Here is a 25617-nt window from a genome sequence, read left to right as displayed (position 1 = left end):
ATTTTTTTTTTAGGATGTTTTGAGAGCTATGAATCTTTGTTTCGACGAACGCGTACAATATAATAAGTAGGCTGTACATAGAATTTTATTCTATGTGGATTTGTGTTTACTCGTGATCATGGTTTGAATGTAAATAGTTTTAATGTTTGAGTGTTGGGAATTGTAGAATCGAACGTTACACACTTCACGTTTCGTGATCGATTATAAGCAAGTATAATTGAAAATCACTTTGAGAAATGGCTCCCATTAGCTTTACGGTAAATTACGTGCCGATGGTACGTCTCGTCCGATATAGTTTCGCCTCTTTCGCCAGACAAATAAGGCTTACGCGTATGTACGCGAGCGTGGCAATTTAGCATTCATTCCGCGCGCAGCGATGTCGGGCACGGTCGACTAAATTCAGCTGCAAAGTCGACAGTCGATCGATCGATCCGCCTCGTTCCGCTCGCGCGCTCCCAAATAGAGCAGTTTTAATCGCCTTTGGCGAACCGTGACTGCTTTCACCGTTTTTCCGTCGATGTTACAGAAAATCTTCAGGGCAAACGGCGATGCATCGTATAAAGCGCGATTACGATAAGCTCGCGCAGTCTGCGATACGCTTTGCATTAACTGCAGACGAAACGAGCCGGCCGTAATGCTGTTTTCATACTTACCCCCGTTCGCTCCCGTTTTTCGCTCGCTTCGTATCGAACACGTCGGAAATTAAAGGAATTAAGGGCTGAAGAATAAACGCATCGCCTTATACGATTATCAGTTTTCATATTTTTTTACTAAATTTTGCAAAAGCTTCATTAAATCTCGACGGCAGAGAAATTGATCGTTAATTTGTTTCGATCGAAGTGGAAAGAAATATGGTTCGGTCCTCTGCCTGATGCGATTATTAATCATACTTTATTAAATTTTCAGTACGTAATGAAAATTACGCGAGCAATGCGAGGTATTTATAATGCTTCAATACTGCATTGTATTATGCGAGCTGCAGTTCGTTAATTAAAACGAGTATGACGTTAATCAAACCTGTCGATGCATTTCGACTCTTCCTCCCTTTCGAACTTATCCTAGCGGAAGCTTGCGCTTATATCCACTTCGTGTTCTGTGAAAGCGTGCATCATAGGTTTCCATCAAAAGTGGCACTGGCTTTTTTCATTACTTTTGTTGAAATCAAACGTTTCAAAATGTATATATCATACGTAGACTTCTTGAAAAGAGCGAACCCTCGCTGCTCGTTCGAATATAGTTTACTATTTTCCTCTCATCGTAAAACTGTTTTTTATTTAACAGTGAGTAAATAAATTGTTGGAGAAAAGTTGCGAGAAAAATGTGTCCGGAGAGGAATTTACCCCCGGTGGAATTTAAAGCTGGGACAAAAAAATTGGAAGCCCCCCCACACTAGCCACTAGGCTGCAGCCATTGTTGAACGAAGTGCTCCACTCTCTGAATTTACACGGTCGCGCGGTGTTTCCAAAACTTTACAAGTATTTTCCTGAACACTGGACGGGAAGCTGTCTGTGGCTACGGTTACAGCCACTCTGTTGTCGACACAGACTTTTTTACCTTATCAAATTTTATTGAAATCGATGAGGACCTAGTCTGAAGCATATTTACTCTTCACAATTTTCTATTTTTCTATTCTTTTTCTTTGGACTTGAAAGAGAGTTGTGAAAAAAGTGTTTCTTACGACGATTGAAGGTGGGAAACCATAGTTTCCCTTCTCTTTCATCCCGCTGGAAGGTACGTCGCTTTCATGTCCTCGTTTTACGTTTGTCTGTCTGCCACGCACAGTTTTGTCAGACTGTCCCGCGGCGTGCTACCACGGACATTAGCAAATTTGCATGTCGAAGTGGTTAACGACTCGGTGTCCTCACCTCTCTAATACGAACAACTCTGCTCCTTTGTTATTTCGTTTCCGAGCTCTGAACGACATTGCATGCCTTGTTTCAACTTTTAACGCGTTGCCCTCCTGTGAAGAATTAGAGATTTCTCACGTGCGCGTACAGATATATCCTAAATTGAACACGTGGGGGGTAAATTTATGTCACTGCGAACATCGTGTAGACAATATTTTTCGCTTCAAGCGGTTCCTTTCGAATTCTTGTCTATTGGAAGCGATCGAATTAATTTCTACGCCAAGACAATTGACATTCGCGTTGCCCTGTGAAGAATTAGAGATTTCTCGCGTGTGCGTATAGATATATCTTAAATTGAACACGTGGGGGATAAATTTATGTCACTGCAAACAACACGTGGGCAATACTTCTCGCTTCAAGCGATTCCTTTCGAATTCGTGTCTATCGGAAGCGATCGAATTAATTTCTACGCCAAGACAATTAACATTCGCGTTGCTCCGGTTACGTAATGCAGTTTGCTCGATAACACACGACGAACTTGTTGTTTGGTAACCCTTTGCCACGCGCCAGGTTGATATACACGGCTAACTAGTCCAGGCTCTCCGTCGAGTTGCCATTAAGAAACGGGTAACATCGAAGCACCAATTTATTCGCACAAAGGGGTGCCATGGAATTAATTAGCACAAAGTTTCGATCGGTTGCGCTGCTAGCGTACGAAGAATATTCTTCGATAGATAGCCCACGTCGTCAGTTTTTATCTGGGAAGCAAAATAAACACCATTATCTGGAAACGATCCGAGAGACAAATAAATACGGAAGTAGCAATTATTTAGAGTTACACCGCGTAAACGGAAATCGACGGACCTGCGTAGCAAAATCTAATCGATGCCTGGGACGCTATCTGTTTCTTGTCTGGACTGCTCGACTAATATATCAGCCGCATAAGCTCGAAATCTCACAATGCGATCTATTCCCGATGAAATATCGGCGCTCGTAAAACGGGACGGGCGGGGAAAAGGAAGAGGACGCGAGAGAGGAGGAGAGGAAGGGGTGAAGAAGGGGGTTGAATCTCGGCTGGATCCTTATGCAAAGCTACGCACCGTATTATGTGTACATTTACGGTGACTATAGAACGAAATGGAATTTCTGATCGAACCTCTTGTCGGCGCTGAGAAATAAATAAATACCGCCCGCGACGGGGAAATATTCATTGCGCGGAAGATTGATTTCGCCGGCAAGTACGTCGTTCCGACGAGCCCTAGGAAATACGACAGTGCCAGCCAGACGCGTTTTCAAAACGTCACCAGACATAAATGTAAAATCGCGCCGGTGTAAATCAACGGGGGTGTTGCGCGCGAGCGCGAGCGAGACGAGATTGGATCAGAAGTTATCGTCGATCGTGAAAATCTCGGTTACTCGTTCAGCTATTTCCTGTTCTCATTCGAACACGCGCACTCTAGTGTTCTTCGTAATTTACCAAACAAAAATTTCTTACTCGATCTTCGAGGAAGACACATCGAACGACGAGAATCTCCAGCAAGCGTTTTAATCATTTTCTCACGGAGGGCGTGCACCGTTTAAGCGTCTCCGTCGTGTTCTCCAAAATGAAAGGGAATTTAAATAATTAACGGAGCGAACTGGGGCAAGTATATAATTTCCCTAGTCAAACAGTCGATCCGCTGGGGCTTCTCGTGTCCCAAATAACAAAGGGTTGCGCGGAGCGAGCCGACAGGAAACAGGGCAACGCAGTGCATCAGTGTTATCACTTTAATAATTAATAGACGGCGCGGCGAACAATGTGGGGCGGCCGCGTCTACCCGAAATATCGACGTCGACGCCAAAATCTCGTCACGATCGCCGCGACAATGGACATCCGTCCATGGCTCATGGAGATTTATCGGTTCGTTCCGCGACGAGCACGGTGCCGGGGTATCAAACGGGCCACGAAATATGGACCCTCGAGTCCGCTCGATGCGAGCTGAGCAGCGTGGAAATTCATCTCGCGGATTCTGATCGGATTGCCCTCGAAATTAAGTGGAAACGTCGACGCTTGCATCGTCCCTTTCCTATCGAAACTAACGAACGCGGAACCGTGGAATTTTTTTCTTGCTCGACATCGAATTGATAAAGTCTGACAATGGTTTATTCACACGTTCGCGCGTCGCAAGGGTGTTCCAGGGTGCTCAGTATCGCCAACGAACATTAAGAAATTCTTTTAACACATAAATCCATACCTCGAAATTCCAGTTTCAACGAAAAATAGAAAGGAATTGATTCCTTTTGCTCGATTTGATCGAATCCTCGGTTAAATAAGTACAGAAGATATAAACCTCGAAACGACACCATCCCCCAAATGGGAGCATTAGACTTCTCAGCTCGCTTCGCGAGGAACAGCACCCTCGTTCGAACGAGGGAACCGCGATTTTCGACTCCGTATAATCGTAACGCGGCGAAATCGAACGGGGTGGGTTACGAGGTGACGGAGGGGAGCCTAATAGGCAGGAAGATAGAGTTCAGGGTGACGGTTTACGACTATTCCACCAGCTCTACCGACGGGATCTTGCTCGCCGCGGTGTACATTCAGCAGAGGGATACGAAATAGCGACGCGAGTAAATATCATCCCCTCGACTCCAGTGTCGCGCGGTTCTGCGGCTTTAAAACGATTTTTCCACCCCGCCACGGCCCCCGTTTTTTCAAAGCCTCTGCCACCCATCGCCGCGTTCGCCCTCCGGTTGCTTTTGGCAAATCGACGGTTCCAATCGTGTCCAATCGGCCCCAATCGGTTCCAACACGGAAGTGTTCATCAAACGCAACTTTTTCCCTCCCCGCTATTCGGCCCTTTGTGGTTATTGTAAACGGAAATTTCGTTTGACGGGGGTTTTCGGGGCCGATGCGAAATTCCATTGCGATCTCGAAACGTACGCGCGCATCGGGACGAGGGGTGGAGAGCAGCGTTTGCGAAGGGCTCGCGAAGACCCTGCGGATCGATTAATGAAACGCGAACAAACTTCGTCTCCGCGAAGTCGAAAAATGCAAGAACAATAGTAGAAGGAACGACGAGAAACGTGATTCTATTGCAGAAGGAATTCTACCAGCCACTCGTGTTCTAATCGCAAATTCCAGTAACGAGAGGGTAAAGTCTCTCGAGTAGCTGCGCAGCTTCGAAACGAGGAACAAATTTCGATCGTATCTGTGGAGAACTTATTGCCGTGTTCTGGGATTTCCACTTCAGAGACGATCCTTCTCGCGGCTTATCCTGCCAGGACAACGTTTTATTTCCACCGCTGTTTCGCCTTGACGATCGTCCGCCTTTACATCCCGTCGCTCGAGCGGTGACTGCGATGCTCGTAAAAAGGAGGGTAGGAAGAAGGCAGAATTAGGCTCGCAAATTGGAGAATACCTCCAGCGACTTCGCGGAACGTTTTCCGATCAAATGATATTTACATCCGAAATTTGAATCGGTTGACGAGAATTTTTTGAGCGCATCAGAATGATATCAAATCCAAAATGAAGCGCTCTTCTCTGCTCGCAAATCTTTCGTTTGGTACGCGCGACGCAATTCCTTTCGTAACATCAAGTATTACAATATGCAAAACGGACAGCTGTAGCGCCCACTAATTTATGGCGGGTGTAAAGTTGTAGCGTTAACAAATGTTCATTTTCGTTACAGGGAACGGTTATTGCGCCCGAGTTAATTTATCAAGCTTCAACTTCCCGCTGTCGTGCAAAATGCATAATGTCATTACGTAATCAGTTGTAAATCTCATTTATTTCGTCCCCGCTCGAGATTACCGTTGCGCGCGTAATCGCGCCGCAACAGCGTCGTTGCGTCGCGGACATATATTTTCGAACACTTTTTCGTCCCCCTTTTCCTCGAGCGCTTTTAAAAAAGTATCCGCGACAGAGAAATCCGGCCAGAGATAGGACATTCGTCCCGCGAGGCGGGTCGGATTCGAGCATCGAAAATTTGTTTGTCCCTTGACCACTGGGAATTTATTTCGCAAATTTATCGCGTCGTTCAGCCGCGTGCCTTTTGCGCAAAAAACATGATACATTTTTTCCCATCGTAAGTGAATCGGTTTTTATCCTGTGCACGACGCAAACTGGAGGAGAGCATCGTTCGCAGATGTAATATCACGATGCGTTAAAGTATGCAAATTTGGAACCCGTGAAATTCGTGCGGCTAATTCTCCTGACTTCTGTCAAATTGGATCGTTTTGCAAAGCTGAAATTCAACTGCACGCGAAACCGTTTCGAAGAACATTTTATGCACCGAAACGGAGGACGACGGAAAGTATTTAAATATACTTTTACATTCACTTTTTTGGACTATGCAATTTTATTAAAAAATTGCAGGTAAACGAACGTGCAGTAATATGAATTTTTATCAAAAACCTGTGAAATCAAATATTTTTAAATTTTATTCGTTACGCGAATACCAACTGTCGTCGTTATTTCTCTCGAAAAGAATCTTTAAGGAAACATTATAAATATTGTCTTAGATCTTTAAAGAATTAACTTCTCAATTTTCAATTCTCGCTATTTCACAGAACAGAGCGTTCACTCCACGGTTAAAAGTGAAAAAGAATTACGGTGGATAATAAACTTGCAATTCCTTATCACAGCCAGCAGAATTCTCGGTCCATTCGTCGGCGTAAATGAAAAGAAATCGGGCGGCCGCTGCGTCTTGTTATTTCCGGCGAGAGCACGTCTCGATCGTTTCAGAATTGTTCTCCAACTGTTTGCAACGGGTCGTAATGAGGTCCGTTTGGAGGACGCCTACGAAATCACTCGCTAACTGTGTTGGGATCATCGTTATTCTCCGAGCTCCCGTTCCCGTGTCCCAGGGAGTCCTGATGGTTCCTTCAGAAATTCTGGTGGCGAACCACTCACGACAATGGACCAACGTTTGTCTCCGGATCCTTTTCAGTCCCTTTTTCTTTTTCTCCTTCTTTTCATTTATTTTCTCTCCGTCGGTTCTTCGCCTCCTTTTTCCCTCTCCCGCTTCTTCCACCACCCTCGTTTCTCTTCGAAGGCTGCGAGCTCTCCTTGCAACCCCGCAGGATCGACGCTCTGCATGTCCTCTCTTGAAGAATTTCAGACGGGCATGGGGGAGGGGGTGGATTCTTTGCACTCGTGGCGCATCGATCGTTCCCAAAGTTTTTGTCACCCTTCGACCTCGTTTCTGTAATGCCTACGGGGCCCCCCCTCGAAAACTTTGGGGCGGATGTTTCACGCTCGCAATAATCGATCGCTCCTGAAGAATGCCGGCGTGTTCCTTAATTGAACGACGCGCGCCAGGATAATCGATTTAGTTACCGAGATTGCCTTCTTTTGAATCTTCGTGTAAAGACCTTTCGCTGCTCGTCAATTTTTTTTTGCTAGCTTCTTTTTAACGTGGGATGAACCGCGATCGGGATTAACGATGTCGTCGAGCAAATTGCGAACGATGTACAAGATTATAAACGGATGCATATACACATTTTTGCGTTTGAAACAGCGTCACGTGGATTAGTCCGATTTTTACGCGGTGTTTGATGTTTACTTGGCGAAATCGTGCCAGCATTTATTCTCCGCCGTCCACATTTAAAACTTAAATCGCTCCCCCTCTGGTACGGTTTGAAGTATAATCCTCTTTGGCCCTACCCGCCCGATTCTTCCGCCCCCTGCTCTTATTCTACTTACTTACCTCTCTTGAAATTTTATTCTTTCCGTTCTTGTCGCCAGGATCTCGAGACACTCGCACGTATTGGTTTTTCATTTTTCTCACGTCCCCGCAGCTCTTCTGTATCCTTTTTTGCCTCGTTAACTCCGTTATATCTCTCTTTAAACTTTCCGACATGATTCAGCGGTTCCGCGAAATTCTCCTTCGTACTTACCACGGGAAAAACGATACACTCGCGTATCGGTTTCCTCGCCACTTCATATTTCATCAACCGAATCCACGTCGTACCTATCGTTCGCATTTACAGAAAAACGGAGACAGGAAAAGCGTAAACGGCTGGTTCTTACAATGACCGTCAATTTCTATCACAGATTTCAGATCGACGAGAGAGATATCGTCACGTAACGATGGAAATTCTAGAGCCCAGCAGAGGATCAAATTTCGTCCATAAATTTCCCCACGAAACTTAATTTCCATAAATTTTCGCGAATAGTTGCTCGCGCGGCCCGATTTTTCATCCCTAAACGGTGGCTCAGGAGGAATTTGAACGCCGCACGCGCGTCACCGTCATCGCCAGTTTTTCCCCCGCGCATCCGAGCCTCAGAGTACTCTGTAAATAAGACGGACATCGGTTACTCGATTCTCAAAGGAGCCCGTTAATCACCCGCTCGAGAGCGTTCAGCAAAGGGGAACACGGAATAATTTAACGAGCTGTAAGATTTACAACCAACCGTGGCCCATCCGTTTCAAACAACCGCTTAAAAGCTCCCGTGGTTTTGGATAATCTCTCGAACCCTCGGTTACTTACGTATCTCCCAGCGTCCCTAATAGAGAAATCGTTCTGTTTAACATACAACGTTCGATCGACCACTTCCCTCCAATATTTTCTCGCAAGCTACCGTGGAACGTGTATTTTTACATTCGCTAATTTAAACAAACGCGAAGAGAGGCTGACGCGTCGTTCGTTGCGAAAATGTTCATTTTAATAATATTGAAATATTTATTAGACGAGCTGATATTTCATATCAAAGCGAGCAACCCTGCAGTTTTATGTTACACACTTCGTATTCTGTTGTTTCGAAATTTCGTTTCGCTGCTTTTTATTCGCGTCTGTATGCATTTATTCTTAAACCGGATGCACGTTGTTTAAATAGTAAAAAAATAAGCGGAACAAAGATCTATTTTTCCATTGTCTCTATTTCGAAAAGCGTTCATCTGGTTAACTTTTGTATCTAAAAAATGGCCCCACCCCGCTCCTCCGCTGGTAAAACATGGTCTCTCTTTTCGGAATGAAATTCCGCCAGGGATTTTCGATTGTTTGTTTTCTCCATTGTTCCCATTGTACACAGTTTTCAATGCGGAACAAAGAGAAATCTGCGAAATTGGTACGCTACTGATAACAAGACTATCTTTTATGTTCTTTATATGATCGCGTTCGGGTGTAAATCTCGCGATATTGCCGTGGGACCAAAATTCTTTTTCCCGTGCTCCGTAGAACGGAACAAGATTTTCTACGCGACTAACTGCTCTTCGATAATTCATCGTAATTAATCGCGTTCCTAGTTTTATACTTCAATTGAGATACCAGAGAATTTCATTCCTATATCTTCTAATTACCGTAACAATTATTTAAATACGAAAGTTCGCTTCCAAAATCGATTTTGCGATATACTTTTGCATACCAGTTAAAAAAAACCATACTTCCAAGACTATGGATTCAATTCGTATTACACATTACGTATCGATTAATTATGGTTCGATCAAGAATTTCACGGAACTCAAACTGTTTGTAGGAAATGTAAAAAAAAGTATCATTCCTATATCTTCTAACTACCATAACAATGACTTAAATACGAAAGTTTGCCTCCAAAATCGATTTTGCGATATACTTTTGCATACCAGTTAAGAAAGCCACACTCCATCACTATAAATTCAATTGTATAATACTTTATATTGATTAATTATGGTTTAATCAAGAATTTCACGGAACTTAAACTGTTTGTACGAAATGTAAAAAAAAAGTATTCGTTCAAATATGGAGCATAGCAAACGCGAGGAGAAATACTTGGAAGAAATGGCCGCGAGCAAACTGGCCGAGTAGCCATTTTCTTGTCGATTTTTTGAATCGGGAACGCGCGATTGTTGACCGATCCGTCGAAGCGTATAAAGATAAGGGGGGAACGATTCAGTGCGGATTCCGTGTTGCGGGTGTTCCTCCGTTTCGGATCGATTCGACGTGTTTTTCCTCTCGAACGTGTCGTATCTGACCGTGTTACGTCATAAATTGCAAACTGCTCACGGAATCTTGGTCCGATACCGGAAACGAATCGCGCCATGCACGATCGGCAGAGATTACCGCTGTTCTCGAAGTTCGCCGCGCGTTACTCGAACTTCCGATGACTTCCTCGCGACGGTGGCCGCTGAATAAAAATGTTAGACCCCCTAGAATTTTAGAGTTAGCGATTTTCAGCTGCTACGCAGCAATGGCGGAGCGGGCGTTCGTTCGAAAGAAATTGGATTCTTGAACATGTGCTAGAGTTCAATAACCGCGTATGTAGATTTCGTGCTTTCATTTTTTTTTGAACTTTTATTCTATCTTCGATTACCTTCGTTCGAAAAATTTTACGTTCAACAGTTTCCGCGCGAACGAAAGAGTTGAACGAATGAAATAAAAGTGTCTGACATTACGCTTTGCATGTGTTTGTTACATTTCAGATGGCGTGCGAAGAGTATATTCGTATATTGCAGCCAGTTTGGAATCTGTTTAAGTGTTTCACACCTTTTTGTGAAACGTAATCATCTGCATTCGTTACACTTCTGTTATTCTCACGGTTAAGAAAAATGTCTCTTTTAAAGTTACGATAAGTACGCGTCCATGTTGATAACAATTATATCGAGTGAGTTTTTATGCTGTCAGTTTAAGAGTCTTCGCATCAACTTCTTTCGAAGCGCACTGATATCACTTTCCTTTGGAAACCTTTCACAAATGCAACAATAAAGGTTTCTTTTTCCATAAAAAAAAGGAAAATAAAGAAAGGAGAAGAAAACGTGTAACCTCTTTCGATCCCCGTTTTATTGAGGCTTAAAGGAAAATTGCGCACGCTAAATGGTATCGTTATCGATCCTCGTTAGTCGAACGACTTTTGTGCTCGTTTAATTTCGCTGATTTACGATTACGTCGAACGTATGCATCGTAGAGAAACGATTTCATATATCACCGTGGTGCCGCCGCCGCCGCCGCTCGCGCACCAATACTGTTCATTGACCAGAAGAGTTACATGTTTTGAAATTTGTCCCAGCAGAGGATAAATAATACTAAGGGGAGGGAGTGGCCCCGCTGGCGGAGATTTAATTAATTTTCATGGTTGCTGTAACGCGCGCGCAATTACGGAGAAACTCGATTCGCCACGCAGCACAGAGGAGGTATCCGTGCAACGTTGGCAACATTTATTTATGTAAAACGTAATATTGATTCGACGCTACGAACTTGCAATTGTTGGCTCGATATTGCGCGCCCCTTTCGACCGGTGCTCCAGCTATTCTAAACGCGATAATGGACCCGTTTTTTTTCCTCTTTTCACTCTTCTCGCCAATTCACCGTTTTCAGTGGACTGGGCGAACCGTTTTTGTTTGGGAGTAACAGTTTCCTCTCCCTCTTTTGTTTCTTTCGACGTTACAGATCCAATCTCTTAGCTGAGAATGGAATTAGCATGATTTTCGTTGTACACAGCAATTTAGTTTCTCTTCATTATTAATTTTTCGTGTCGTTATAGTTATTGTTTTTTAATGAATCTACTCTGAAACGTACAGTCGTGGATGATCTGAAATAAAGAGGTGATTCTAGAATCCAGAGTATCGAGAATCTACTTATTTAATGTTACTTACGTATTATACAAGATAACGTGACTGAAAAAAAACATAAACAAATTACAAAACACGCCAGAGAAATATGATTTAATACTCGATCGATCATGTTCCGTGATTCGACAGTTAAATACCGATGAAAGCAATCCGCAACGATCTCCTCCCTTTTTATAAAAGAAAAAAATAATCACTCTCCGTAATTGTCAAACGCCACCCAAGCTGGAGCCTAGTCACTCCCCGTCTCTTTGTCTCCTCCTCTCTTTATCGTCGCATAAATCATAAATACCAGCCGCCGATTCGATCGGCTAAGTCGCGGAGAGGAGACGCCTGGACGCGATTCGCCGCGCGTTATTTAATTCCAGCGCGTCGTCATATCGAAGGGAGGCCAGCCGCCGGAAACTGTTATCCCGGAAATAAAAGAACGCTTAATGGATCGGGACCGGCTTTGGACTGATCAGAACACCTCGAACGCCGATACCATCGATGAGCGGAATTATTCTCCGTTGAAAGTCGCGGAATTATCGATTCCACAAGTGCCACTCGTGCTTCATCGACTTCATTTTTCCTCCCCCCCGTCTATCCGATTGATTTGTCCGAACGACTGATCTCAATCGAGCCGAGGCACGGTGGATTTAATTACATACAGAACGCCCCGCTACTTGCACGGCTAGCGTCTAAATCTCGGTTGATTGAACAGTTTGTTCTCTCTCGCGGAGGGATTCTCGTTTTTAATCGCGCGGTTGAGATAGCCGTCGGTTTCTTTAATGAAACCACAGTGGTCAGAATCTAATCTCCTTTAGTTATAACAGGCTCAGTGGAGCGGCAGCTACTTTATTAGATGCACTCGCGCCGAAGAGGGTACAAATTAAACGAGATTGCATCCTTAAATCACACGAACTCCACGTTCAACCATAACCGAGCTATATTTCCTTTTTCTATATTTCTCGCCCCTCTCCTCATCCGACGCGACTATTGGCGAACGCATTCTCTCGGTCAGGGGCAGTTAATGGCGGGCCCGCGACCGCCATCGAACTAGACGCCATCGCGTGGATTTACGAGGCGACTGGTTTTACAGCCGCGTTTTCGGATTCACAGTTTTGACCGTAACATCCGGACGATTTCACGCGTGGAAATCATGCCTCGAATTGACGTGGCTCTGAGAGGCGTCGGGGAGCACGACGCTACCACCACGGCTGCCTAAAAGTAGCGAGATGTAATTGCCGCTTTTCTAATGGCCGTTCGTCGATGTTTTTCGCGCCCCAAAATTGACTCGCCTTTGTCCCGCGGATTTTCCAGTGGACGACAGCGCCAGTTGCAGCTCCCTGTTTTTTTTCTCTTTTTATTTCTTTTTTTTTCTCCCCCACCCGCGTATTGTTTCCGCGATGACAAGCGGAAATGCTATCTGTCGCGGTCTGCGTTTATTGCTGTACAATTTTAGTCAGTTTCGAGTTTGAAAATACTTTCGAGCGTGAATTTCGATCACGTCTTTGCGACGGTTACTTGAATTAACGCGTAATACACGGCGTACGTGAATCCAGCGATTCGATAGCGGAGTAATATTGTTTACGTCGAGAAATGTTGAGAGCAACGTCCATTAGAAGGGTGCATTATCCGGCGCGAATGATCGTGAGTTATGGGACCTCTGCTGGAATGTGGGAAGCTCATTTGCGGCGGCTCATTTATTCGATTCATTAACCTACCACTATGAAGGACACGATGAATTGCATAATTTGTTTTATCCTTGCAAGTAATTGGAAAAGCATTTACTTGTATAAAAAATATAATGGTCCATTATGTAGAGAGAATGTTATGTAGAGAGGGCGTTCAATTAACGATGAATATTTTTATTGGAATGCGTTGAAACGAATGCGTTTTCTGTTGCAGCCAACCATTTTCGGCACTGTGGCCTCGGACCTGAACCCGAAGGATGGGAACAGTCGAAGGGTGAGTATCGAAAAATGATCAAATTCCATATCGACGGCAATTCATTCTTTCGCGCTCGTGTATATCGGTACTAATGAATCAAACGTTTCGTAATTAAATACTTTTCGACATTAAAGGTTTGAATTGTCATTAGTTGTTCAAAAGAATGGATATTGATGCATATCGTGTTGCAACATGGCTGAAGTATCGCGATTGCTTTCGAGTAAAATGTTTCATTAAAATATCTTAAAACGTGCTGGACGTCGACGAGTCACAGTTATTAATTACATTAAACGATAATTAACGATTGAACGTTCACGATTACCAATCGCGTTTCGTAATGAAACGGAATTCTCCATTTTCTCAAATTACTTCGAAATGAAAAACAAAATATTGCCAATCGCGTTTTAGAATGAAAATTAAAATAACTATATATTTATTTAACAACCGTTGCTAAGATACATTCAGAGTATATTTCTCGGCGATTATTACACCCTCTGTCTGGCAAATAAATCCGTCATTCCAAGATTGCGCGAAAGGGACGGCGAGGGTGGTTCTAAGAACACGACGAGAGATAGAAGGGAAAAGGTTTGCACGGCGGAATCTTGGTCTTGCTCTCCGTGAACCAGGTCTCGCGAGACTCTTGCGCGGCTCTTAATGGGTAAAAATTGCTGCTAAGTCACTGTTCTGCCTCTCCTACCCTTTTAAACGCTCGAAGATAGAACGTTCCAACGGTCTAATTAAAAGTAACTACCGCAGCAAGCAACTCATTCAGCCCTGAAACCCTTTCTGCGGCCTCTTTAACGCGCAAAGTCCCTTTACGCCTAGCATTAATTTTTCGTAATGGCGGAATTATGCAGAATACCGTGCAGATACCCGATGAGACGTGCTTAGAAAAGTTATTCGCATCTCCGTTGTCCCAGAGAGATCGCGATGTTTTTAAGCAGCCTTCGAGAATGTATTTTATTGTACAATCGTGTATTCTCTTCTATTTGTCCAAACTGTTCGAATCCTCGTTTTCTCGGTACCACCGCTCAAGCAGAGACAAATATCGCGACAGTTTTCGCGGATACGTCGGTGAACCGAGAACTAATGTAATTGAAACAATGGCTGTTATTCCGCGAACTCGTTGCTCCAGCCTGGCGGGTTCGTTACAGCGTGATTCTAAATTTCGCTGTTTTCCTTTCTATTTGACGAACGACGGAACTACTCGACTCTCCGTGCAAATATTTTCGATCGGCAAGCATCGCGCTCGATTCGCTGCAATTCGTGGATCGTTTTGCGATTCGTATCTGTAATTAGTTGATGGAAGTCGGTCGTTTATTCGGAACGAATCAAGGGCCGTTAATTGGAAATCGATTTTCTTTGATACGTCTAATTTACCTGCGAATAATACACGTATAACGTCCGAATGAAAATATTTCTCGTTTTAATTTTACATAAAATCGAGTACAGTAAAAATTAACGATGATTGATCAAAGACAGATTTTATTCTTAATCGATATTAACGTTTCTTTTGTATAAAAGTAGGGTCGTACGATTATTCGAACGAGATACGCCATGTTTGGTTCGGATAATCGAGTTCCTACTCTCATCTAACGCTATAATTTTCAGTCCCTAGTATCAATGCAGCGACGGAAGTTTAAATCAATTAGGTTTGCCTGTGTCGCGGTAAAAGTTGAACGAATCGGTTAAATTCATGAATGTTAGATGGCTGCGGGTCTAATAGGGAAGTACGACGATCGCTGAGAGGCATCAGGACCTCCGCGTGGACCGACGCGTGTCGAGTCGACTCCGCACCGATCGATTTCGATGAATATTTAACTCACGAACCCCGATGAACGGCTGGTTGTTTGCAATGGGCGTGATATCACGACGAACGGGTTTCTTTTTTCCGCCCCCGAGGACAAGAACGTGTCAGCTCAGCGCCACCCTTGCGACCATTTAACTTGGAGTCGACTAGCGTTTAAACAGCGAACGCGTCCCTCGAGGATCGATCTGAACTCGAAATTAGCCGGCAAACACAGCCAGCCCTGCCGTTACACAATCAAATGGCCGAGCGTACTTAATTGGAACCGTCGCACCGACCAACGAACCATTTACCCTTCTCATTTAAAAAAAAAAAAACACGCCAATGATCCACGCGACGCGCCGTTAAACGCAAGTAGGTTAACTTCATCCCCCACCCAATTTACGCCAGATACTTCCGTTCACCGTTCCTCGCGACGCGAACTCTTCGTTTCGCGTTATTACATATCGGATGGTAATATGGCGACCACTGTAGTCGCCTTTGCACTCCATGGCTCAGGGCGGAAGAGAATACTTAACCCTCGAAGCGAAGAGGTACTGGAGACATTAAACATATGCTTCACTCCAAACTTTCTCTTCGTCTTCGAGGGTTAAGGACGTTTTCTGCGAACCTGCCGCCTCCTTTTCATAATATGAAGAAAAGGAGCCCTCAAGAGTTACTTAGCTAGTAGTTGCGTACCCAGCAGCCATAGCGTCGATACTTGGATTTGTTATTTATTACTTGTTCAAATAAATTATTTTGTTACGTATTTCCGCGTGAACGTCACTCTATCCCACCCACGTAGGTTTCTCAAAGTAATAAAACGGGAACAACCGAAGCGATCGCCGACAACGTATCAAACGAAGGTCTCTGAACCAGCCCCAGGGCTGTTTGAGTGGATTCGCGTGGCGCGATCGGAAAAGGCACGGAGCGCAAATAGGCGGGTCGCGTCGCGACGATTGATGCCGGCGGTTCCTGTAATGAGCGCGGCCGGTTCGTTTTGAATTTACATGTTCGCGCGGCGTGATCACATCCGCGGCGCGGCAACGGGCCGCCGTGGCGGATTTTCCCGGTCGCGCGTTCATCGGGACGGAAGAGCAAGCAGGACCGCTTGTACAGCACCCCCCATTCTACCAACCGGGATTAATACGGGAGCGACGCGAGTAATTTTCGCTCGGATTTACCAAACGTATTGCCGATTGAATAGAAATTACGGTCGAACGCCGGCTGTTTCGCTACCCGGATCCATTCGAGCTAACAACTTTTGTGTTGGACTTACGCTAGCGTTTTCTGGCTTCTTATCGTCTGCATCGAGGATCTGCTGTCTTTTTTTTTTTGTTAGCCATGATTGCTACGGAGCTGTGAGGATTAGAGCGCTAAATGCGGGGGATGATGGCGTCAGGTGGTCCTGGAGGACATTGTGGATTGTACGAAGTGCTGCGTGATTAACTTTGATAACACTGACAACGCGCTATAAACTTCTTAAGATTCAATTTGTCAGAAACATCTTGATCATAGTTCACAAATTTCAATTTTTCTAGCCTGCTGTTTCGCGTGTCCACTAACTTTTGTACCCTAACTTACTCACTCTTAGCTTTATAAATACTATATAGTTTTCACCATAGTTCTTAGATTACTGTAAGTCACTGGTAGTCTGTGAAACCTGTACTGAAATAAGATCTTTGAAGTTTTTTAATACGTGCTACATTCGATTCCTTCTGTTGAACCCGGAATTCAATAAAAGCTCTGCGAGGAACAATTGTTAAAAAATTATACAACTTACCAGATGATCAAGTACGATCGTCTGACATCAGTTACGCGATATTAGGAATGCGCTTCGATTTCGTCGTCTAGTTATCCTTTATTGTTCGACCAAAGCATCGAATACCACAGTTGGATCACGTATCAAACGTATCTCAAGTGTTTCTATGGGAGTATTTACTCGATCGCGTCTTAAACTTGTGTCCAGTTGAACTCTGAACTATGCAGATTCTCGATTCTGCATTGATTACATTTCAGTCGTGTTTTGCGCTGGGTACCAATGGACTTGCGAGACGTTGCACCGCTGGGACAAACAGCGCGTTAGATTCGTGTCGAACCGTGGCATCGTCCGATTTACATCCGATTGGCGATGTCGAGCTCCAGCTGTCCGTCACCGTTGTTTCCAGCGAGACTGATATCGTACGTAATGTCACAGTTACCGAACGTGTCCCCTGTTTTATTTACGCTCGGCGACAATATTTTTCTGTTATTTAAAAAACGATGATTCAACGATCAGTCGCGAGTGCCTCGAAATGGAGTTCCACATCGTACCCGCGGCACGTTTTTATTCCGCGAATATAAATTGTCGACACATTCCCTGCGATCCCGCGTAGGGCGTGTTATTAAATTGAGTAAAATATTTGAAATTTCCGGTAAAAATGGAAACAGTTGTATTTTCCTTTTTTTTTTCACTTTTCAGCCGAACGAAAGGCAACTTTGCTCGGATTTGGAATGTTGAAATATCGTTTCGGTCGTGCAACTGTTTACTTGTCCGGAGTATTGTTTATAACCGTGAAAGATTCATGACTTGCGTACTCGACCGTGAATATTTTTAGATACAGAGGAATCGTGTATTCATCAGGGAAAAAAAATTAAACGACACTCCCGTACATCATCTGAAACATTTTTGTAGATTCAAAAGAACTGTGCATTCGTTGGAAAAAAGTGACGCGACTCTCTCATGCATCATCTGAAATATTTGTGGACGAAAAGAGCTGTGCGTTCATTGCAAAACGTTCAAGCCAGGAAGCGATGGTTGAAATGTTAAACGGTAAAACTTCGTACTCTACATTCGATGTCAAGATGTTACGATCTGACGTGAAACTTTATTTCTCGAACCCTTTTACGAGTACATCTGTAACATGGCTTGCTTAATGGAACGTAAAAAAAGCTATTTACACGGTTACATCTCGATTCAATAAACTCGAGCAGAATCTCGACGCTAAAAGGCAAGTATTGATAGCTGAAAGTACGGAATATTATTTTTTCCATCAATTCCATCGGTGTTGTAGTTGTTTAGGGGCGTTCCCTTTGGATCTTGGGGGCAAAAATCAACAATCGATATACGTGGACTCGAGAATGGGCTACGGGACGCGCGAATAAGAATAAGAAAGGTTCGTACGAGGAGGGGGTGCAAGGTGCGCGGCAGATTTGGTGAACGATTTTCAGGATGTGTGCCGGGGGTAAATATCGACGGTGGCGGGCGGAAATGGGGACGGAACCGGTTTCGTTATGAATATAAATGTCGCTCTGCCTCCGCGTTGCGCTTCCGTCTAATAAATAGCGAACGGCCCAGAAGCTTAAGCGGCATTGTGTCGACGATTATTGCGGAAACCCGCTACGTGCCGCGCAGATATAGGGGAAAATCTGTCGATTACCAAGGTTAAATTATCCTTTCACTCGGAGGGTTCTGTCGTGGCTTACGCGCTCGTCGGATCGTCCCTGGTGCCACCAACAATTTCTTATATGGCAAATGCGAATTGCTTTTCCCATCGAACGACGATCTTACAGTTTGGGTAGAAACGGTTTGAAAATTTCAGCTGTGAAATGTTCTGCTACCCTTGAGGAAAATTTTTAAATGATAGAAGTATACTGAAATTGCGTTTGGAGCTTTATTTTTTAGAGGAAGGATTACTTTTGGGTTCTGTCGTGGCTTATGCGCTCGTCGGATCGTTCCTGATGCCACCAACAATTTCTTATATGGCAAATGCGAATTGCTTTTCCCATCGAACGACGATCTTACAGTTTGGGTAGAAACGGTTTGAAAATTTCAGCTGTGAAATATTCTGCTATCTTTGAGGAAAATTTTGAAATAATAGAAGTATTGAAGTTGTGTTTGAAGCTCAATTTTTTTAGAGGAAGGATTACATTTGCGCAAAATTCTTCGTGAATTCTTGAATGCTTTTCTCTATTGGAAAAAATTGAAATGTCAATTAATCTACATCAGGAAGCGATAAAACGAGGAATTAATCGTCGATGTCCGTACGGCGGCTACGGTATGGCCGATTAATTTCGTCCTGGCGACGAGATCGTAAAACAATACGGCCGCCATTTCGCGACTAACTTTCCCCGGTGACGAGCGCATCATTCCGTCGATTACTTTTTCCTTTTCTGCCTCCCATCGCGAAGCACACGCGGCCCTCGATGATTTATGAAATATCCGCCGGGACGACGTGACGTGGATTAACGAGACGCGAATAATTACGTCGCGTCGATCGAACCTCGTTCCGTTACGAGTTGGACATCGTACCGTAGGGACGATGGAATTTTTCGTACCAATGACACACTTTCGGCCATCCCATCGAAGAGTTCGACCGTTTTCATTCGAGCGTCGAATACAGATGAACAACCAAAGTGTCTTAATAAAGCGATCGAAAGTGAGCTTTTCAAAGTGTCTGTTAAATATTAAAAATTGTTTTCAAATCCATATCTCACAGGGTGAATAATTCTATCGATCGGATCTCATTGTACTTACAATGCGAAAGAGTAAAGGTTGGATTGAGAGTGTGTGTCTTAATGATATTCGAATGAAGTTAGAGGAAAAGAGACAGAAAGGAAACTGTTGGCAGTAGCTTCAGCAAATATTAGTCAATCGTTTTTTTAGCAAAGTTTCAGCTCCAGATTCAGAGAATATTAACTTCGTCAGGACGGTAAAAGGAAACGATCGTCAGTTTCAACACCACTAAAGTGGTGTCTCGCTGGGAATCTCCGAGGAGCACGTTTCTCCGTCCCCATCGTCTATTAAAGATCTATAAATTGATCAAATAAAATCGCTCGATCGACGACGTCCCGATACATAGAAAGATCCGCGAGTGGATAGAGGTTCGCGCAAAGAATTGCAGAGGCGAAAGATGAAAGTTCCAGTTATAGAACCGACTTCTTAAACGGTTGAAGAAATACGAAGAAATATCCCGAGAAAACGCGTGATTATCGTTCAGATACTCGGTTGCTTTTATTACTCAGCTGGCAAAAAAATTAACGTTGTCGTTGTCGTCCGACGGCGAACCGTAGCAAGGAAAATTGATTTCGTCGCATGAATGCACGTGACGTTTGCACCCTCGCACATTGCGACGATAATAGTTATTTTAATGCTTCAAATAACTTGTATACGAGCTACTAAAAACAGGTAAAATTCGAGCGATAGATTGATTTGTTTTAAAATACCATTAGAAGAGTGATGTTTGTTACTTTTGACCGATTAATACTTTCGAGTCACAGAGTATACCTGTTCAATTCATTTAGAATTAATTTAGAAATTTTATATTGAATTTTCAGCGTAGAAAAATCGTTAAAATACAGGATCAAAAAAAATTCACGTAACATAACCCATATGAAAGCTTTCGCGAGTTAAAGTCTAGACGCAGTAGAACATATTTAAAATAGTCAGACATAGATTGTATTTCTGCGTTACACACAATTATTTTGCACATTGGATGTTCTTTTAGCAGACTGAGATATACACTGTTCTTACACTAAAGTATTGATTGAAAAAATAAAAGTAAACAAACTTCAGATCAAGTGATAAAGAAATACTAGTAGTAAACTTGTTCATTAGTCAGACATTGGACAAACGCATCCTTACAGCGATGTGAATAAAGGTTTATCTGGTGAATAGAAAGTAATTGACATGTGGAACTCCACATCCACAGGCTTTAGTAGATGATTACCCGTCTATGGTGATAATTTCGTGAATATTCGTCGTCAGAACATGCATCCTTGATAGTTCAAAAGCTCGATTCATCCGCGTTGACGAGTTCGCGAGCAGATCGACGAATCAACGGAGTAGGTTTGATCCTTAATAACGATCGTGGCCACTAATAACCGCAAAAGCACGAAATTCACGTCGAATCGAACTGACCCAGAATCAGGAACAGGTTGGTAAACAGCTGGGATATGGGCAAACACAGCACGAATCAGTTTTTTGCGGGCTATCGATGGAATCGACGCTTTGCGCGATGCTTGCGCGTCCTCGTGTCCGTCCATACCACGCGCGGGTGTATACGCGTGCTTTTGTATGATCAGGAAATTAGAGGAGTGCTTGCAGTTCGTTTCAACAACGCAACCCGCGGATAATCCTGCTGGCACGTTGTTGCGTGCGCGGAACGAGCGTACCGCGTGATGACGATGTCAACAGTGCCAAGTGCGACATCGCCGCCGCCCTTGTTCCAGTCATTTTCATTTCAAATGAACATTCAACGGGACGGAAGCTTCGAGCGTTTCGAACAAGGTTTATACAATTAATTCGATACCATGGTGGTCAGTAGCGGAAGACTGAAATTGAACGTGCAGATTTTAAATGGACAAGGGAATTTAGAAATAACTTCTCTTCGATTCAGACTTAAAGACCAATTTTCGCCTACGTTAAAACAAATTTTGCGTTCATTAATAATACATAACAAGAGGGATTCGTTTATTATTATTATCTGCAATTCTGTCTCTCCACTTGGTTCCACGTTACCTTGCTCAGTCGTGTCTCAAGCTTCCGTCATCGAACATACCGCGCATCCACTTTTCTGCCCACTGACCTTCCCACGTGGTAGCAGTTAATCGCGCGTGACCTGTTCAACATCCTACCTGCACTATGCTGGGGTCCGTGCAATGGTGGATGATGGTAGCGTGGCGCCAAACAGGATTGGGATTGTGGAACGGGCAACGCGTCAATCACATTTGATATCATCGTTGCCAGAGGCTGCCTAGGCAGTGACCAGCTCACAGATTACAATGTGCCGCGCATATTGTAACGTCGATGGAGTGTGGAGGAGGAACAGTTGAATAAGGGTCGAGAGACGGGATGGATGGAGGAAACGGTGTCTCTTGGTTCGCCTTGTGCGTCTGCGATGTATACAACAGAATCGGTTCGCTCAGTTTGCCTTCGATCGCCATGCTTCGAGTGCAGGACTCGTCCTCCTCTGGTTCTTCACTTTTGGAGAGAAATTCTACATTTCTCTCTGATTCTTAGCTAAAAGAAACTGCAATTAAACGCTTGAAATTTCTACGATTCCCCGTTAAACATTTAAGTATGAATTTATTAATCGATTCTCTTACCAATGTTTCATATAATTACTCTTATACTCATTACATCACATGATTATTCATTTAATCGTTCTCATTCATTACAAGAGAATTTATACGCGACTCGTTTCGACTACATTTCATGGACTTAACTTTGTCTCGGATACACAGGAATCCCAATTGTGAAATATAATTACTTGTAGCTAGTTCCATGTTGTACGCGTATTTAATCAAAAACTTATCCCAGGGATAAACTGCTGTCAGTGGGAAGCATTTTGAAATCGAAACTCTAATTAGCGATTCTTCCAAACGTCGATCGCTTTCAGAAACTAAAATCCGTCGACTGTGTTGTAACATTCACGAAGAGTCAGGGAGCAGAGAAGGGTTGAAAGCTGAGGGGGATGAAACGGCCAGGAGGAGACGGATGGAAACCTAACTTGGCTCTCCTGGCGTGGCACGTTCGTCGTATGCAATATTCGTATTACGACCCTTTCATATATTGCCACGTTGATTGCGATCGTTCAACGGATGACCAGCCGGTCGTTCGTCTTCGTTCCTGTTCTACGTAGGGTTTACTTTAAGGATTAATTGGAACACGCTCCCCTAATTACGGCCGCCTCTCGATTTCCTTCCAATTTTACTTTGATCAATTATACGGAGTGCATTAAATTTTAATTAGTCCAGGAAACGGTTACAATCGTAATTACAGCGCGGATATTTCCAACCGCGGCCCTGATTAAAATTCGCGGAGGACGGAGCGGGAGTAAGCGATTGATAATTATGACGCGACCGTTTCGCTCGATTTTTTACTTCCCTCGCGACACGGATGAACGCGTCGCGCGAAACATTTGTTACGCAAACTTGTGCTTGGGTGGTGTGCATCGGTAAAAAAGTAACACGAGATACCACCGCGCGAGGTAAATTTCGTCCTCCGTTCTTTTTACTGATCATCCCCGGGAATTTTAATCCCCGAATATTTACACAAAAATTGTTATTACATTTCTTGCGATCGAATGAAGCATAGCTGCTGGTAATTGAACGTCCATCGAAACCAATTAAGTGCATTATGATTTAGAAACGAGTATATATGCTAATGAAGCAATTGCTGCTGAGCCAAGAGCACTAGATCCAGCTTCCTCGTGACAAAGAGCTCTAACGCTCTAATCCCACTGTTCGATGCGCTCGTTAATTACCTCCATTAAAAAGAGTTATGTACACGAGATCCAACAACGAACCCTTCGTTCAAAATACCATCACAAAATTATTGACTTTAAAAAAAAAAAGAGAAGGTAATAAAATATACGTGGTCTTTTTTAAAGAAATATTTGTTGCTATCAATTTGATCACGTACGCGAACGTGAACGCGCGATCGTCCGTTTCGAGGTTCGAAACTAAAACGAAGGAAGCGTTGGCGAACGGGAAACGGATATTAGAGGCGGCATTCGTCGCGAGCCTTCGGGGGCGAAACCCGTGGATCGCGTTCCAATAAACTTCTCCATCCGGCGGCTGGACTGTCTACTTTGAGAAACGGCCTTCCACCGTGACGCGAGTAATTACGAATAACTAGTCTCGTCGCGGGCAGACTCTCGATGGCGTGGCCGAGTGATAAATCGAGTCACGGGACGGCGTATTCCCGGCTCAACGTTCCCGCGTTACCCCGGCGTTCATCACCGGTTGTGCGTATGATTGTGCCGACCGTGCGCCACTTGCGCGGACCAGGTCATTTTTTTTGCTTTTTTTCTTTTTTTTTTGAAAACGTTGCTGCCCTCCCCTCTCGACGGATCGATCGATAGAGCCGTGCGAAAATTTCCTCCGGATGTCAAGTCTCGCTCGACGTTTTTTTCCTGTTCCTCCGTTCGTTCGCTGGTTTTGAAACGCGAGACTCGCGGAATTTTCAGGGCTTTCGAAACGCTGCAGAGAAAGCTGGTTCGCGCTGCTGGTTTTTCATCGATTTAATTACGCGTCGATACATTATGCGCGGGCTAAACGCGTAAATTAAATCGAGCGAGTAACCTGTTACGAATCGGAAGCAAATATTTTACGATTGCTTTGTCAATAGTGACACGATTTCAGTTGAACTGATTTTTGTAACTGCAACTCGTCAGTGGGTTGTTCGTAGTTGTTTAACATTTGCGTTTAAGCGTGTCTTGTGGGTGAACTGTTCAATCTTACACAGCGTTTGACTCGATTTTTAGTTCGAACGGTTTAAAGGTTGAGTATGTGCTTCCAGAGCATGCTTTCGCGACATCTCATTTTGGAACGCCTATGAGCTCCGCGTTACGAATACTTAGAAGATATCTTGAACGTCTGGGACAGATGTTTTTAACCAGTTCGTGTTAAACGACGTCTCCGCGTCATGGGTTTCCTGTACCATGTCGATCCAGAGGTGTCAAACGATCTCGATGATCTACTTTAACAACTTCCAATTTCCGACACGCCCAATTTTTCCAGCTTATTAAAGTGTGACGTTTAACGTCAACGCGTTAACGATCCCCCTCGATTTTCCAAAAGTATTCCATTTTTAAAGCGATCGACTTCCAATCTATCAAAAATTCTCGAATCAAATTGTGGATATATATTTCCATAAAAAATTAGCAAAAATTCAAACATTCATTAGTCATCTTTACATTGAACAATTTCTCAACTGGATCTACATCCCTCTGTGATAGTTTTTGATATCGTTTCGCATCGAACAATCTCTCTGTCTTTGAATATTACACGCACGATCCACCCAGCCGTGTAATCCCCAAAAACGATGCGGACGGCCATCGACTAAAATCGATCTTATCAAGGACAGAAGCACAGAGCTATCTTCGTCGCGTTCTGCTTCTTCTGCCGCCGTTTCACGGCCGGATATCCGCCTCCGGATTTGCATAATACGCGCACGGAACGAGTGAATCTCGACGGGCAAAAGCGATGCAACGATCGCACTGGCATCGATATCATTTTCCTCAGCGCGATTCTTTGCATCGCTTCGACTGTGTCCTGCTTCCGCCGCGGTGGAAGCTTCGCGCGTCGCGTGCAGGGGCTGATCGCACGCAGAATTCTTCTTAACGAGGAGAACGTGGGACCCGTCGTAAATGGACCTCCGTCGATCGACTCACGGTCGAGGGAAATGTTTCGATCTGGGGAAATAGTCGGGATTCGGCGGCCATTTGCATCGAAAGGATCTTGTTTATTTCGCGGTCGCTTAGGTTCCTGAGTCGCAGCTGTGTTCGCTGGATTTTATTGAGCCCCGATTTTGGAACACGACACGTGATTCGAACGATACGTTCGAGGCATTCTGATCTGCGTTTTTGGTATTTCAGAGAGTGTTTTGTAATTGATTTTTCAGATTTGGATGTCTCTGCTTGTTCTGCACTTAAAGTCTAATTTTATTCAATGGCTACTATTAATTGTAGGCAAACTTCTAAATTGATTCGGTTCTTTGCTTTGTAATTACTCCACCAGATAAATTCACGATGAATTATAATGG

The 25617-nt window shown here is 43.9% G+C and overlaps 1 protein-coding gene across 1 annotated transcript in view; it reads left to right on the top strand.

The window, feature by feature from the left end:
- LOC143433147 (uncharacterized) overlaps positions 1-25617 on the top strand; it is a 393923-nt gene that overhangs the window by 141126 nt on the left and 227180 nt on the right. The window contains exon 3 of the mRNA XM_076910299.1: positions 13262-13321. Coding sequence (XP_076766414.1) covers positions 13262-13321 — 60 coding nt within the window. The remainder of the gene's footprint in view (positions 1-13261; positions 13322-25617) is intronic.

This window comes from Xylocopa sonorina, chromosome 2 (genome assembly GCF_050948175.1).
Source record: "Xylocopa sonorina isolate GNS202 chromosome 2, iyXylSono1_principal, whole genome shotgun sequence".
Lineage (NCBI taxonomy): Eukaryota > Metazoa > Arthropoda > Insecta > Hymenoptera > Apidae > Xylocopa > Xylocopa sonorina.
This window is presented reverse-complemented; position numbering and strand designations above follow the sequence as displayed.